Source organism: Lampetra planeri, chromosome 6 (assembly GCF_965212315.1).
Source record: "Lampetra planeri chromosome 6, kcLamPlan1.2.h2, whole genome shotgun sequence".
Lineage (NCBI taxonomy): Eukaryota > Metazoa > Chordata > Hyperoartia > Petromyzontiformes > Petromyzontidae > Lampetra > Lampetra planeri.
Genome location: NC_136112.1, coordinates 14041754 through 14057975, shown reverse-complemented (window position 1 = coordinate 14057975; position 16222 = coordinate 14041754). Strand labels below are relative to the sequence as shown.

General features: G+C 43.9%; 1 protein-coding gene across 2 annotated transcripts in view; it reads right to left on the bottom strand.

The window, feature by feature from the left end:
- Positions 1 to 1513: 1513 nt before the first annotated feature.
- The window catches only part of ATF6B (activating transcription factor 6 beta), a 33707-nt gene continuing 18998 nt past the window's right edge, over positions 1514 to 16222 (bottom strand). For both annotated transcript variants that reach the window (XM_078595647.1, XM_078595646.1), the window contains exons 9-17: positions 15584 to 15678; positions 13828 to 13983; positions 11888 to 12001; positions 10426 to 10519; positions 9729 to 9793; positions 8709 to 8823; positions 6626 to 6710; positions 5573 to 5748; positions 1514 to 5202 (exon numbers count right to left, since the gene is read on the bottom strand). In XM_078595647.1, coding sequence (XP_078451773.1) covers positions 5056 to 5202; positions 5573 to 5748; positions 6626 to 6710; positions 8709 to 8823; positions 9729 to 9793; positions 10426 to 10519; positions 11888 to 12001; positions 13828 to 13983; positions 15584 to 15678 — 1047 coding nt within the window. In that variant the 3' untranslated portion in view covers positions 1514 to 5055. The remainder of the gene's footprint in view (positions 5203 to 5572; positions 5749 to 6625; positions 6711 to 8708; positions 8824 to 9728; positions 9794 to 10425; positions 10520 to 11887; positions 12002 to 13827; positions 13984 to 15583; positions 15679 to 16222) is intronic.

Here is a 16222-nt window from a genome sequence, read left to right as displayed (position 1 = left end):
GATCGGACTTGACAATGTTATTCACGTGATAGACCAGAGGTATCTAGGGGAAAGGTCACGGAAGGGACACATCGAGATCTCGCTAGTAGGTTCCAGAAGGGGGCGGAGCCAGGCCATGCTGACAGTAAAAGAGGGGCCCCGGGAGGGGACCTCGGGGCTGTCGTGTGGAGTGGGATCACCGTCGTGCTGCTGGAGTCTTTGCCGTGGTCTTTGTCTTCACCGTCTCGGCGTCACCAGTCAGGCAGTCTATCAGCTATCCTGACTGGGAATCGTAGTTACCAAGTGTTAACTGTTAGGCCGTGTTAACAAAGTGCCTCCTACTCCTAGTGTCTCTGAGTCAGTCACTACACAGGTATGAGACATTTCACCAGTGGACCAACTTCCCCCATCAAAGAGGCACTGCCCACTACTCATTATTGGCACAGACACCAACTGCTAATTACAAAGAGTGGATATGGATTGACAATTAGAGGCAAACAAAATACTTGTTTAGGTGACGTGTCCTTTGTGCACACAGCAGCTCAAGGATTGTGGGAAAAAGCATGTTGAAAAGTAAAAAAGAAATTGCAATATTACTATTTTTATTATTTATCCAGGAAAATCGTAGGACTTTTTCAGGAGGTTCCTGCAATGGGTTTTAATTTTAAGATGTTTTCAGCCAAGTGTTTTTATACGCGTGGTAGGAAACCGGAGAAAACCCACTTATGAAAGGTGGCAGCACTAGCCCCATATAGATGGAAACAAATGATTAGTCCACTTGCTGCACTGCCTACTCCTGGAGAGCCAGGGCATGTGGTACCTCGATGCCCACGGGAATGAAGTTTCACAAGTTTGTGTGATCCACAAACCCTCACAGTGCGGAATTACAGGCATGAATAGCCACCACCGCAGATGTTTTAGTATTGTACCGCATGATGTAACTATGTATGTTATATGTTGAACTTCTTTTGCTAAATATGTAGCAAATCGTGCTGATCGTACATGGCCAAATAATAAGTCATTCCCCCAACGTTGGGAGCTTCTTCAGGAATAACCCAAAACACCAGTTGAGGTGGTTCGGGCACCTTGTAAGAATGTAAGGATGGCCCCAAATAGACTCCCGCTGGAACTCTACCGGGAATGTCCCACTGGGCGGAGACCCCGAAGCTAGCCCAGGACACGCTGGCAGGACTATGTCGCTCGGCTGGCCTGGGAACGCCTGGAAATTCCCCAGAAAGAGCTGGAGTCTGTCGCCAGTGAAAGGGAGGTCTGGACCGCCCCACTCAACATGCTGCCACTGCGATCCTCAACCAGGACAAGCGGACTGAGAAACGAGCAAACACCTGAGACCTACACAGCCCAACCTACGCAGTGGAAATAAATGTGGAAGGTGTTCACGTTCACGATTTAGGCGTTTTGCGGATAATGGGCATTCGAGATAAAACTATACAAATAGGATGTGGCATAACCCTTGAAAGCTCAACAGTTATTCTCAAAGGTTCCCCCCACAGAAGGAACACAAATGAAGCCACCGTACGTCGCACAAACCCCTTTTCTTTACTCAACGCAATCCATAAATATCACGTGAAAAACATTAGGTTTTAACAAGCACTTGGCATATTCTTAAAAAAAATTACGTTTCTGAACAAAATGTGAAAAAGTATAGAACAAAACATTTGGTAATACGCGTATAACAATGCTTCTGAAAATAGTTTAGCCAATTGATGCAAACACCATATTTTATATCTCGAGCTCCATAACATTGTTCTCATATTGTTTTTCAACAGAGTAAATGTCATTTAAATAACTATACCGTCACACACTTAAAAAATGCTTACATTATTTAGTAATGTGCAGCATGTTTTGACTTATTTTTATCATCATAAAAAATGACCGTCGTAAATGTTCAATACATTTTACTCAAGACATGTTGAACCTATACATTTCATACGGTGTATCAATGTGCCAACAAAAGTATCTTTATGGGGGGGGGGGGGAAGTGTTTGGAAAATAGCGATGTGATGTTACACACGTGAAGAGAAAAGCGTCTGAGAAATGGCATCCACCAAGGAGATGAAGCAGTGAAATCAGTTCGGGTACAGGTGTTAGGTGGATTATTACATCACAGGTTGATAAGAGGTGATGGTGGTTGCTTGGTGAGGTCTTCATCCAGCACTACATTGACCGTGGCTATGAAGAAGATAGTCTGATTTTCTCATCAGGCTTATTAAGAGTTTTGCCTGCCGAACACCGACTAGACAGCCACCCTTCAGTCTACAAATTCTGGCACGTTATTGTTTAGTTGCCATCTGTGTGTCACAGTCAAAGCAAAAGATGTGTAATGTGGCTACATTTTACTTCATAATTGTAAATAATTAATCTATGTTTCGATCGTAAATTCATTGGGGTTACATGTATTTACTTGGTACGTTAAATGGTTAGAAACAGTCAAATCAATGACAATGGAAATCATACACAACCATCATTTGCTAGTTCATTATAACTAATTTTAATGTTTTCTCAACAAAGCTTCAGTGACACATTCAAAAGCGTACAGAGCATATTGGTTGCTGCCCTGGTATAACGGTTTGCTCACTGGACTTGCAACCCAGAGGTCGCTGGCTCGATCTCCCATCCAAGCACTATCCAGGCTTAATCCCACTTAACTTCCGAGGTATGACACATTCCGGGCGAGTTGGTCATACAAGGGAGTCCACACCAGTGCCATGAAACCACAATCACATGGTTCCCCCAAAACGGACTGTAATTCATTGACAGCGCAATGGGGGATGTAATTCCTGCGTGCATGACAATAATGTGCACAACGTGAATCAGATGCATCACCTCATGATTCATGCTTCATGGCTGACCGCCTGTTCTAGAGGTTAAAATGCTCAATTCATGATACTCCAGACTTGTGATCTCACGGGTAACTTCATAAGCTTGAACAAAGTGATCTATTATTAGTTTCAATATTCCAATGCAAAGTGTCACTCAATAGATATGAACGTTCAAAGCCACTTTAAAAACTTAAAAACGGACTCAAGAGCTACACTTCTGAAACATTGGACAGAAGCCACTTTCTCAAGACGTACAGAAACCATCTTGGGTTATCTGGGTAGGTGGCACTGCGGCAAGAGCGAAACTCAATCGGAAGGTCACGGAGGTCATATTACAGTCAACAATGAGCCCATCATTTATCTGGGGGCTGATAAAATGAGTATCACTTTGCGGGAAGTCAATGTCAACAGTGGTTAATCCTTGGGCGACTCGATTTCCACCACTGACTCTAGCTCGAACAAGAAAGGGACACTCTCCTCAAGACACTTTGCAATGCACTGGTTTCACGTGTGGCGTATTAGGAGAAAAGGGGGCACACAATACATTGGCTTTCTCAGGCTGAGTGCAGATTGTGCTGAGAGCAGGAATGGGTTAATACAATTCATTAATCATTGAGCCTATGCTTCTCATGGAAAAGTATCCTGTCATATTGGCCCAACGTTGAGTTTTTTCAAACGTCAGTGCAGCATTTAAGTACTGTAAGGGACAAAACAAAAACTAGACATTAAATTAAAAACATTTGAATAAATCATTTCCCACACCAGACTCTGAAGCAGTCGCCATAATTTTGGTTTCTATTTCAGAACAAATCATTGGACCCTTTAGCATGTATTTCCCTTTGCAATGCTAACGACTAAGTACTACATATACCTACTATAGGTCAGGGGGGAAATAATCATGTATACATATTTATAACCGCTACAATATTCCAACAAAGACAACAAAAATAGTCAGACTGGGAAGTCTAAAAAAAAGACAAGCAGTATAATCCACAGGTGAAATCTGGCCATCATTATATGCAAAAATATATGTATGTAAATGTACACACACACACACATATGCATACATGATCCACATACATAGAAACATCATGTATATGCAAGATATCCTAGTATGGACTAACGTCTGCATACAACTGGATCAAATATTCTTTGCGTATATTTTTAAATAATTAAAAAGTGATTCATGTTTCTATCATGCTAATAGGCATATAACAAATAATATTAACAGTACATACACATGACTTGCCAGTTAATGTTGCAGCCAGTAAGTCGCACACTATCGCACAGTAATGTACCACAGATGATGCCAGATGAAACCGGGTGACACAAACCAAGCCAGTGGTCAATGATTATAGGGGAGGCAGTGTGCACACCTCAGATATAAAGGCCGCTGGGCAATGCGGGCTGTAGTAAACTTGGTCCTAGACAGGTCTCTGATGTGTATTGTGCATAAAATCAATTCGCATTCATTAACGACAATTGGAAAAACTACGGTCTCTGACAGCATCATAGAGGGAGTTCTAATGGGTGGGGGAATTTACCCATGGAGTAAATCAAAACATATACAACTCATCTTGCATGGTAAGCTATTTGCCATCGGTGATATTTATGGATGACAACTGAATTGCGCGCTGTGTCAGGATCACGAGTTAGGTGAATGCATAACATTTTTAATGTCCTGCATTTCTTCTCACCGCACAGTGGAAAGTTCATAGGGTCACCAAGTATAGCTGACCTATCCAGAATTTACAGCGGTGTTGGTTAAACGCAGTAGGGATCACCCACAAATGTCTCGGTCGGTGATTGGAGCATTGCATAAAATGCCAACGTATTTCTCATGATTCTGGGCGGAGGTGGCATGGATTAGCTTTCTAAAATATATACTGTTAAATATTTCCAAAGCGCTTTGAATATTAATTGCTATTAACAGTTAATTGACGAAAATGCGGTGTTCCTGGTTGGCTAACGCAACACAGCTGTATGCACCGATGTGAGGAAATGTGCAGGGTTCTTACAGCCCGACATACGGGTGTCCGCGGTGCTGCTGCATTAACATCAATGCCTGTTGTAAACATTTTTTGAGAAAAATTACCCAAAATTGTCTTTCCTTCTGAAATACAGTCATTTTGGGCACTCGGCTCCTCATATCTTTGTCAAAGGTGATTGTTGTGGGGACTCCTTTTGGTGACATGTATAACAAACGACGTAAAAATAATTTAAAATCGTTCGCGCCCTAAAAGTCACCCTCCCCGTCGATGGTCACGGGGACCTGAGCATTCCTGTAGGCATCCGAGGCGTTTTGGGAAGCTGCCCGTTCGAGCCGCCGCCTGGAGAGGGCCGCTCTCGTGCGCAAGGGCGGGTCGTCCCTGTGAGTGGGGTCCTGCTTGCGACACAAAGACAAAGTTCCCCCCCGTATAGACTTAACGGACTGTTGAGGGCTATACCCACAGAGCGCGGATCGTATCGCAGCAACATAACGTCATGAGACCACAACAACTCCAATCCTCAGATTCAGTCGCCACGGCGTCCCACGTCCAACCTAGAATCGATTACAACACTGCCCCCCCCCATAAAACTCCCATGTGGAATTTACCAACCTCATCTCGCATTACTAGCCCCTTCTCTTCATCATCCAACAAAAAAAGGCACAATGACATTACGATCCTACGGGAAATGGACAATACGATGATTATCCTGCATCTTGTAAAGTATGATGTATCGTCGCAACCCTGGTGGGGCACCGTTTGCACCTGCGGGCTCGTGTCCTTGTTGGTGGAGTAGGAGCCCGTGGCGTTGTCGTGGGACGCTCGACGTAGGCTGGGCGGTACCGATGAGCTGCGGATGCGCACAATGCGCGTGTTGGTCACCTCGCAGTCCACCTGCATCATCGTCTCGTAGCCAGCCGGGCCAGCGTCCACCAGCGAGTCTGCGGGTAGCCCCCACAAAAACACGCACAAAGACAAAGACCCCCCCCCCACGTAGTCTTAAACAGGCTGTTGGGGCAAGTGCTGTTCGTGAGCACCTATGAATGCCGGCGCGGCACACGAGGGGGTGGGTGGCCAGCACCAAACGCGGTTGCCTCTGTCTCCCGAGCGGCGATGTTTACACACCGCATCAGGTACTAATTTGAGGCTGAGTCAACCTCGGGGAGGCCCAGGACCAGTTCAGATAATCGCCACGGGTGTTGGTCCTAAGCGGGAATTAAACTCGGGTCACCAGGTTCGTAGCACAGCATGCTAACAGCTGCGCCACCGCTCCCCTCAACACACACATGACAAGCGGACACGGTTATTGCTTGTGTGGCATCCCAGAGGGTGAGGGGGGTTATCGTGGCGCAGTCTGTCAAAGAATTTGGCAGTATTCAAAAATTGGAAGCGCTCCTGATTTAAAAAAGTGTGGGATGGTAATCATCTCCATCGGCGGCCCTTAGCCCGTGGATAAAATTCCACATTCATATGGCTGAGGTTAAAATACTCCCAGCGAGGGGACGTGGAGCAATGAGATCAGTCCGTGAGCAGGAACTGCATTGATGATTGTATTACAGGATAATGAGAGATGCGATAGGCTGCAGAGGCCTTCATTCAGCAATGAGATATATCATGGCCAATCTTTGCATCGGATGACCATGACTGATGTTCTACAAAGTGGTACACATTTAATCAAATCTGGATTGACTGAAGTGACACCTGCTTGGGTGTCAACCCATCTCAGCTGGGTGAAAACAGGCTTTTAGATACGTGATTGACAGTGGTGAGGGCAGTGGTTATGATGTGCGTGTGTGCTGCATTCATGAATGTTTGTACCGTTGAGAGCCATGGCCGGCATGACCAAAGACATCTTGGGCCTCCGCGTCTTGTTATGGCTCATAGCAGGCAGCAGCAGATGATCCTTAGGAGTAAAAGCATCATCCTCCTTATAAATGTACATAAAGCAAGCCTTGTCGAGCAGCCTCGCATTATAATCCGCGCTCAGGGAGGTCACTCTACCCACCTCCCTCTGATGTTCTCATAGTCTGGCTTTCCCCTTGTTGTACGTCCACATCATTCACTGGCAAGGTCCCTCTGGGCTAACAGTGTCTAAAGTGGTACATGCGGCATAAATAAACACACTCACTTAAAGGTGCATGGTGATACACAAAGCAACGTCCGTGACTCATGATTCAACCAATTATTTGGTGATACTGCACGAGCACAATTAACAAAATAACTCGTTCGTCAACAACACTGTAGCCTTAAAAATGAAATATATAGTGAGCCACGTTTAAAGCAATTATGTGGCTTCATCATAGCACACAAATGTATGACTCATGAGATCATGAGACACCTGTGGAAGGGACAGACTGACCCAAGCCTTCAATTTGTTTAATGTAAATAATATGCAAATGAGGCAATTGTACAGTATCTACAAAGATCACAGTGTCTAATTCCACTGAACCGATACTCAAATAGTGTACATTAGATAAAGCCACTAAAGGGTGCATTTCATCACTTCAATCAGTTAAAAAACCTAGTAAATATAACCAGCTGAATGAATGGTTCCACTTACTAAGATTATGACTGCCATTTATTGACATGCAGACACACAGCATAAATGTTTGCCGTATCTGAAAAGTATTTCATTCAACCGCAGACAACGCCTACCCGTCACACTGCGAGAACCAAACACGCGTGCTATGGTATTCATGGAGGGAAATGCAGAGCAGGTTTGATAACCAGTTTGTCTTAACACAAAAATAGGCACCAACATTCCACAGTATCCATACTCTTTGGTTTTTTCGGTAAAGTCACGTAGGTAACAAAAAAATTTAAATTAAATCACGACGTTTCGGAGGCAACACAAGCTTCCGTCTTCAGGTGATTTAATTTAATTTATTTTTTTTACTTACGTGACTTTACCGAAAAAAACAAAAAGTATGGACCCTTGCAGTCACGAAAACTTCAAATCTAGAATTCCACAATATCCTTTACTGAACAAAGTGAGAGCCCACCCAATAGCCGAATCCCTCTACCTAACTATACATTTATTGCCCTTTGGTTCTTTCGGGTAAAGTCACGTAGAAAGAAAATTAATTAAGTAATAGAGTACGACGCTTCAATTGCAACACAAGCAACCGTCATCAGGTAGAACTAATTTTGAGAGAGAGACAAAACACAGACACGGAGACACACAGACAGACACACAAGCAGAGAGAGACAACACAGAGACACACAAAGAGAGACACATAACATAGACACACAGAGAGACACACAAGCAGAGAGACACACACAGAGACACACAGACAGACACACAGTTCTACCTGATGACGGTTGCTTGTGTTGCAATCGAAACGTCGTACTCTATTATATTATTTATTTTATTTCTATGTGATTTTACCGAAAGAACCAAAGAGTAATTCCTGCAGTCACGAAAGCTTCAAATCAAGTTTATACATTTATTTTACAATTCAGTTCGTGAATAAAGAACAAGTTCGTCTTGGAACATGACAATAACACACATTGAACTACACCTGCTACTTTTACGGGGTCAATGGTTATTACAAATGAATGCTGGTCTACTCGGCTACCATAATTTATGCTCTATATTTTTGATGCTATCTCATGTCAATAATAACACTTAAGATGAAAGTGTATATCTCTGAAGAAACTTTACTTGCAAGAAAATCCGATTAAGTAAAGGCAAGGCAAAGGTACAGCCCTGCAACTGCTTGTTCACACCACATCACGCTCTCGAGAAACCCCCTCTAAGCGGGTATTTGGCCTACTTCTCCACACTGGTCAGATGTTTTAAAAGAGATGGGAATACCGCCTCTTGTTTGAAGTGCCGCGCCCTGGGAGACTGAACAGCAACATTTGTATTCATAAAGTAAAAGAACAAAGCAATGCTCACCCTGCTAAAGGACACAACGTAGAAGGTGTCATCTTGTCTGTCAATCGCCTCCAGGAAGTCTATGTATCCCTGCGCCGGGCCTCCATACAGCTGAAGCTGATTGGAGGACATTGCCCTGTTTCCACAGACACACACAAAACATGACTCTAACGTGCACCAAGAGACCACGTTATATTCCCGATGCCATCAATGCCTCCCTCCCTGCTACCATTGACGAAGATGAATACCGACGCAGCGGCGTGTGTTCATGCGTATGTGCACGTCACATGTTCCGCATTGGCCAAATAAGCGCCCACACCCAGTGCAGTTGTTGTGCATGAGGGTGTAACTGTCATTTTATATAGATTATCAGAAATCTGATCTTATCACAGAGAGTAAAGTGTGACTAATCTTACGTTAAAGCTATGGGTAAAAAAGTTAACATTCTCCTATAAAAAATAACAAAACTCGTTACTAATTTTTTTTATGTGATTATAATGAAAAGCTTAACTGTCACCGAGTGGAATTATTTGCAGTTTGGGGTTTGTGAGGGTCTGATGCGCGAGAAGGGTGGACACGAGATCAAGAGCATTCCTCTCGTATATTTAAACTAACACACGAACAGGAACCAAGAACACCGTGAGATCACTTAACACAAGGTCTAACTATGCTAGACAGCCCATCAACAACTCCGGGTTTGCATGCTCCGCACAAAAGGCTGGGAAAGACACAACCTCCTTGGAAGCTTCAATTCTTGGAGCACTGTCTTCTGTTACCAGAACGCAGTTGTTATGACAGCTGTATTGGCAGGAGTGGAATGGGTCTCTGGGTCATCCCGAAAACGAGCAGGAAGTCCGATGGACCTCTCCCCGTCAATCGGGGAATCACTCTTCAGCCTGACGACTCCTGATAACGCCCTCGCAGCAGTTCACCACCTCTAAAACACCTCCTCTTCAGCCCCTCATTGGCTTATGCTCCACATAGCATGGCTGTAACAGTTCCCTTGTACTTTGTAAAAATATAATATAGAAATACACCCACCTGGTGGCGTCAGGGTGAGGTATGGACAGGATTCGCCCAATGGATGACCGCTTGGTGGTGAATTTCTGCAGGAGACAGAGGCAAGACTCTCAACAGGAAGATCGTCCACGCCACTTGCGCCAAATCAAGCACGTAATTGCAGAGTCGTCTGGCCGTTCAAGAGTGAGGGCTTGTCAACATGAACGACATTCGTTCCTGCGCTCAACGTAGGGTGGTGATTATGCATACGTTTGGAAAGTATCCCTATTATTTGTCCAATATAGTTCTATCCAAGATCAGATAAGATACACTCATGGTCATAGCATGCAGTTTGACAACGATGAGACCTAGTTTGTCTACATGTACACAGGAAGGTTTTGTCTGTGTGTGCGTTTGCCTTGAGGGGAAATGGGTTTTGCATGTGGCAATTTTTATGTGCACAGCACTAGAATACCAACCACCTGGGTTCAACTCTCAGCCACAAACAACACCATATGGCATATGAACCTTTCTTAGGGCACCCCTAGGTCGACTCAGCCTTAAATGAGTACCCAGTGCAGTGTGTTAACATTAGCACTGGGGAGACAAAGGTAGCCAGGTGTCGTGTTGGGACACCCACTTCCTCGTGCGCCGTTCCAGCCTTCATAGGTGCTCACAAACATCACTTGCCACCCAACAGTATGTTAAAGGCTACATGGGGGGGTCTTTGTCTAGGTACCGGTGGGCTGGGCGGCTTGGGCTGCCACCGTTTAGTCACTTTGCGCCGCTCAACCTCGTGCCGGTACACCCAGCCTCTCAGTTCATCTGCAAGCCTGCACACAGACACACACAGACACACGCAAATCAATCAACAATCACACACACACACACCTCATCAATGAGATTTCAAATACAGTAAAACCTTGGATTCCGGAACGTGTTTGTAATCCAAAGCACTCGTATATCAGTTGTGATCACGTGACGCTTGGCAGACAAAGCGTATACTACACGTACTACTCGTATTGCAAGACCTCGCTCGTTTATCAAGTAAATATTTATTTTAAAAATTTGCTCGTCTTGCAAAACACTCGCAGACCAAGTTACTCGCAATCCAAGGTTTTACTGTATATAATAACCGCTGAAATCCTGGGTTCGAATATGGGCAGCCACCTGTGATGAACCTGGGTTCTCAAGAATCCAGTTCAAGTTTTTCTTGTTTAACAAAATAAACTTGAAAAATTAATTCATCAAAATCAGGCCTGGTCAATCACGATGGCATGAAACACCCATAATGTTAATTATGGTATATAACTTCACTCAGAATATTCCAGCTTTGACGAGCTGTAATAATGTTGGTTTGAAGGTGTGCTTGAGTGGGGATGAGGCCAAGTGAAGAGCTTTTTGACACGACCTACGAAGACCATTTTCTGACACGTAATGATGTGATGTCACACTGCTCACTGTAAGAGTTCTGAATGGAATTTCTTTGGGGTCTCATGACGTATCACCAAGAGTAAAACTGGAATTTAAATGTAAAATAAACATGTGTCTTCATCCTCACGGCGTCTTTTGGCTAGCCATCGTACAAAGACGGTCACTGCATCGCACACTTTCAGATGCGCTTCTGTAGCTGTCTGGAACGCTCTTCCTTCCGATATTAGGAAGCCATATTCTTGGTTCTTTCGGTAAAGTCACGTAGATAAAATAAAAATTACAAATAAAATTAAAGCAAAAAACCCACAACGTTTCCATCGCAACACAAGCGGTCTTCATCAGGCAGAGAGAAAAGTCTAAATTAGGAAGCCACTGACTGAAGCTATGTTATTTTAAATCATCTACAGTAAAACCTTGGATTGCGAGCATAATAAGTTCCGGAAACGTGCTCCTAATCCAAAGCACTCATATATCAAAGTACTCGTATGTCAGTTGTGATCACGTGACACTCGGCAGACAAAGCGTATACACGTACTACTCGTATTGCAAGACCTCGCTTGTTATCAAATTAATATTTACTTAAACATTTTGCTCGTCTTGCAAAACACTCACAGACCAAGTTACTCGCAATCCAAGGTTTTACTGTACATTGAAATCTCATTAATTTACAACTTCTTTTGGTATTTAGTTTACTGTCCTTCCCCCGCACCTCTGATTAGCACATTTGACTATGTACAGTTCTAAATAAAGTCTACACACATACACACCGGAGGGACTCGGTCTTATTGAAGTGTGGGCAGGACGGTGGCCGGAGGCTGGGTAGGGAGCTGTTCACAGTCACCAGCAACTCTTTTCCATTGGCCAGGGATGTTGTCTTGTTCCTAAATAACAACAAGGCACGGTGCACACATTCACCTCTTATCAATGGCAGGTACAACAGGTGGACATGTGTTGAACTTTCAAAGTACTCGTTGCAACATGAATGCTAATGTGCGTACGCTAATAAACATAAGTGCCACCTGGGCAGTGATGGAAATTATACATTTTCAAGGTGACAACAAGCCTATACATTACACACTGTTGACTCTCCACAAAGTAGTAATTATTGTATTGACATCAGAGAGGAGATGACGGATCAAATGTATTTCGATGCAGGATTTTAAATGAACACTTTACAATTGTGAGTGAGCATTTTAACATGTAAAATGTCAATATCCGGATTAAAACGTGGATATTCCATGTTTATTACTGAGCACAGGCCCCAAAAACACAAACTGCCAGCAACAAACAGCACTATAAAAGTTGTAATAGATAAGAGCTAACACGTTTCTGGAACTGAGCAAGCTAATAAGAGCTTGAGAAAAGAGACGATGGGAGGACATTCTAAAGTCAAGCAGCATGAGGCAAGAAGCAGGGGTAAACAAAAAGATTTCCAAAACCATGAACAAACACAAGATTTAACACAGTACATAAAATTTGTGATCTGATCTCATCTGTGAAGGACAAGATTCCTGACGTGCAATATCCCGGCATCTACAAATTAAGCTGTATCTGCGACAACCTCATCAGATCTTGGAAGCTAAGCCTGGATAGTGTTTGGATGGACAACCACCAAACAAGTGCCATGTTGGTTGTGTGACTTCACGGTGGGCAAGTGAAGAGAATAGTGCAGTAAAATCCATTGTTGTACTGTACTTCTAAGTTTTCATGTATATGGTCTTCGCCTTCACCAACCTGCAGTGACAAGCGTAGTGATTCTAGATTTGAAGCTTTCGTGACTGCAAGGATTCATACTCTTTGGTTTTTTCGGTAAAGTCACGTAGGTAAAAAATTGAAATAAATTACTCGTCACAGCCACCTCTGAGACACACTTAAGCGGTGTGCTTTCGCTAAGTTGTCCCCACCTGAAGAAGGACGCTTGTGTTGTGCCTGAAAAGTCGTGATTTAATTTATTTTAATTTTTTACTTACGTGACTTCACCGAAAAAACCAAAGAGTATGAGTAAGCGTAGTGACGTTTGGTCAAATTACCACCGCAACCCGCACAGGCTAGGAAAAGGCCCTCAGCCGTAGTGGACTGAGCAAATAGGGGTGAAGGTTAATTGACAGACAATTGTGGACAATCGTAAGAGTTGGTAAGTGAACAAGATATTTCCAGATTGGTTTGAGAGGCCAGTAATAGAATGAGCCAAGAAGAAGCCCCTCCTCCAGCAGTGGACTCACACAAAGCATGTCAGAAACAGAACCAGAATATGTACTTATACTGGAAGAATCCTATGAGCTATTCTGCTCTTTTTCACAGATGTCCAGGAGGGGTGGATCAAAACGTTACAACAATACAAAAACATAATAGTGCAAAGTATAGGAAAGGTAAACAAATTATTTAAAAAGTATACTAATGAAACCAAACTATGTTTTATCTTACCTGGTAAAGCCCATTGAACCATTCACTTATTTTTCAGAAGTGACCTGGCCATAAGTGATAGCTGAACAAAGTGACTTATCACGTGTAAATTTATAGCAGCAAAAGAGTATAAATAATAAAAATGAATTTTTCCAAATATAAACAAAAATATCCACGCGACCACGGGGAGAACACGCCAACTTCAAATATACAGTAGGCGTCAGGACCGGGATCGAACCCCCGAGGTGGCTGGCTAGCCAACAGCGTGCATGTGTGCGTGCTTGAGCGCTGCTGGGTGGCATACGTGTAGACATGGTGCTTGCGGGGGCTGTGCGGGTGGGGCTGGGTGTGGAAGGCAGGCGGCTCGGGAGGCACCGCCAGCAAGTGCCGCCCGTGTCTCAGCGTCAGCTCCGCGGGAGACTGAACCGCGGCCATCGGCACCGTGTCGCTGTCCATGAACCTGCAAACGTCCACACATTAATTAATGAGTCGGCACTCGGCACCAGCACTGCGGACATCAATGATGGCCGTTGTGTATTCTTTAGCCAAATAATGTGCACCAGCATAGAGCAGAAGTAGTCACACTCGACATTTTAATGTCCAACTCAAAACTGCAATGGAGTGTGTCACAGGGTCGGCTTGAGGGCTACAAACACCCTGAGCTGCCCGTGCTGTCACACCATATCTCCCCCACCCACCCATTGCAACGCTGCAAACCTCTCCCAAATGTAATCACGATTGTGCTATCGGCATCATGTAATGAGACAAGGAGTCCATTTGAAAATCTTGCGGAGGAGTACAACCCTTTGTGCGAGATAATAGCCCACAAAAGTGGATATCACAGAACTGTTTTTGAAATATCTTCCAGTGACCTCTGGTCCACACAGATGTAGCACTTTCCCACCTGCCCTGCTACAAACTGACATTCAAACCAAATTATGTGCAAAATCTAATTTATTGCGATAGTTTTTTTTGTGCAGTCATTGATGATGAGGCTGAAACCAATAACTCACTCCACCTGAGAACCCGGTTTAACCACGGTCAGCTGCCTGGATTCAGACCCAGGATCCCAGTTGACAGCCAAGTGCTTTGACATGTGACACCACTGCATCAGTTATGAACATATTATCGACTGATCAACCCAAATCAATCCAGTAGGGGAAAATTGTACAAACGTATGGCGATGGGTTAATCACTCCATAAGATAATCCCTATCGACTTCGCCCAATGTGTATTTTTTACAAACCTTGCAAGCACTACCTGGTCATATTGAGGACTGCTGTGCAATCAAAATCACAAACAGCTCTCCAGATGTGCATGTCCCTCTCTTTGTACAGCATCTTGATACTTGTTCACATTTAGATGTCATGTAATGTATCACATGATATACATAACTATATTGAAAACTAATTTCTTCACAACTGATATTTTTGTGTTTAGTTTGTTGTCCTTCCCCCGCACCTCCAATTAGTATGGTTGGCTACGTACGGTGCGAAAGAAGTTCTACATACATACTTGCCTAATGTAAGCAGGGGAATTATGACACTTCAAAATTATATTTTGCAGCCAATATATTTATCCAAGATTCATAATTGGTATAATAGATAAACATTGATCCATATTTGTTTTCAAATTCTGACAAATAAACAAATATGGATAAAATATAATGTACTGTTCTTATAATCTATGTGAAACTTGATAATAAGTGTTGAGTTAGTGCGACCAAAGAGTGCTGTGCAGGAATCAAGTTCCACTGCGGGATCTTGGTGAAGAAACCGCTGACGTGATGCGAGAACACTCAAACGCTGCACGTAAAGAGCCGGCAAACTACTTGCTGCACTGCCCCCAACAGAAAATGTTGCCACCCTGCATATAGGTAGGTGCCTTGCACACACGATGAGCCTTTGAGTTGCTGTTGTTATAAATGTGCATCAGCGCCACCATATCCCATTAATTCGTTGAGGTAGAGAGGCGACCGTGTGGTTTGCGGTAGCAGCGAGACGTGTATCGGCATGCTTGTGTGCGTGCTGTGTGAGTGTGCGTGTGCTCGTGATCGTTACCTGCCAGGACTCCACGTCAATGCCAGGAAGCAAAAGAGAGCCATGACGCACACAGCGCGTCTGCCCGATACACCGCCTCCTTTCAACTGGGTGTTCTAAGTAAGAGAAGTGCACACGCAAACACACACACGTGCCATCAAATTAACCCCACTGTAATAATAGTCCCCCCCCGCCCCGATGCTGAAGTGCAGTGTAGCGGTTCTTCACTTCACTTGATAGGAAACACACAGAAAGGTTTCATCACCAACGTGGAGACGTGCTTCACGCACACCCGCGTGCGTGATTCACCGTCAGTCGGACCGCTCGAATGGAAATCCCTTGCTATGATGCGCAATGCAGTCATGTCTGGGCAAATCTTGCCTGCTTTACGCATCGATTGCACACACCTGTTGATCACTGTCAGGCCACGGTTGTGCGTTCAGTGCACAGTTCTGCACTCCAACGGAGGAACAGCACAAACTCTCTCCTGAAGCCCTCTCATTGTGGCTAACAAACAACATCATTGCCATTTAGCTCCTGAAATATATTGCTATAAGTAACAACAGAATTAAATAAAGATAAAGAAAAAAACACATTGAAGCAAAATATTCACTTAACAGGGATGGGTTATTTTTTAATCTGCTCAGAGCAGCAGGATAT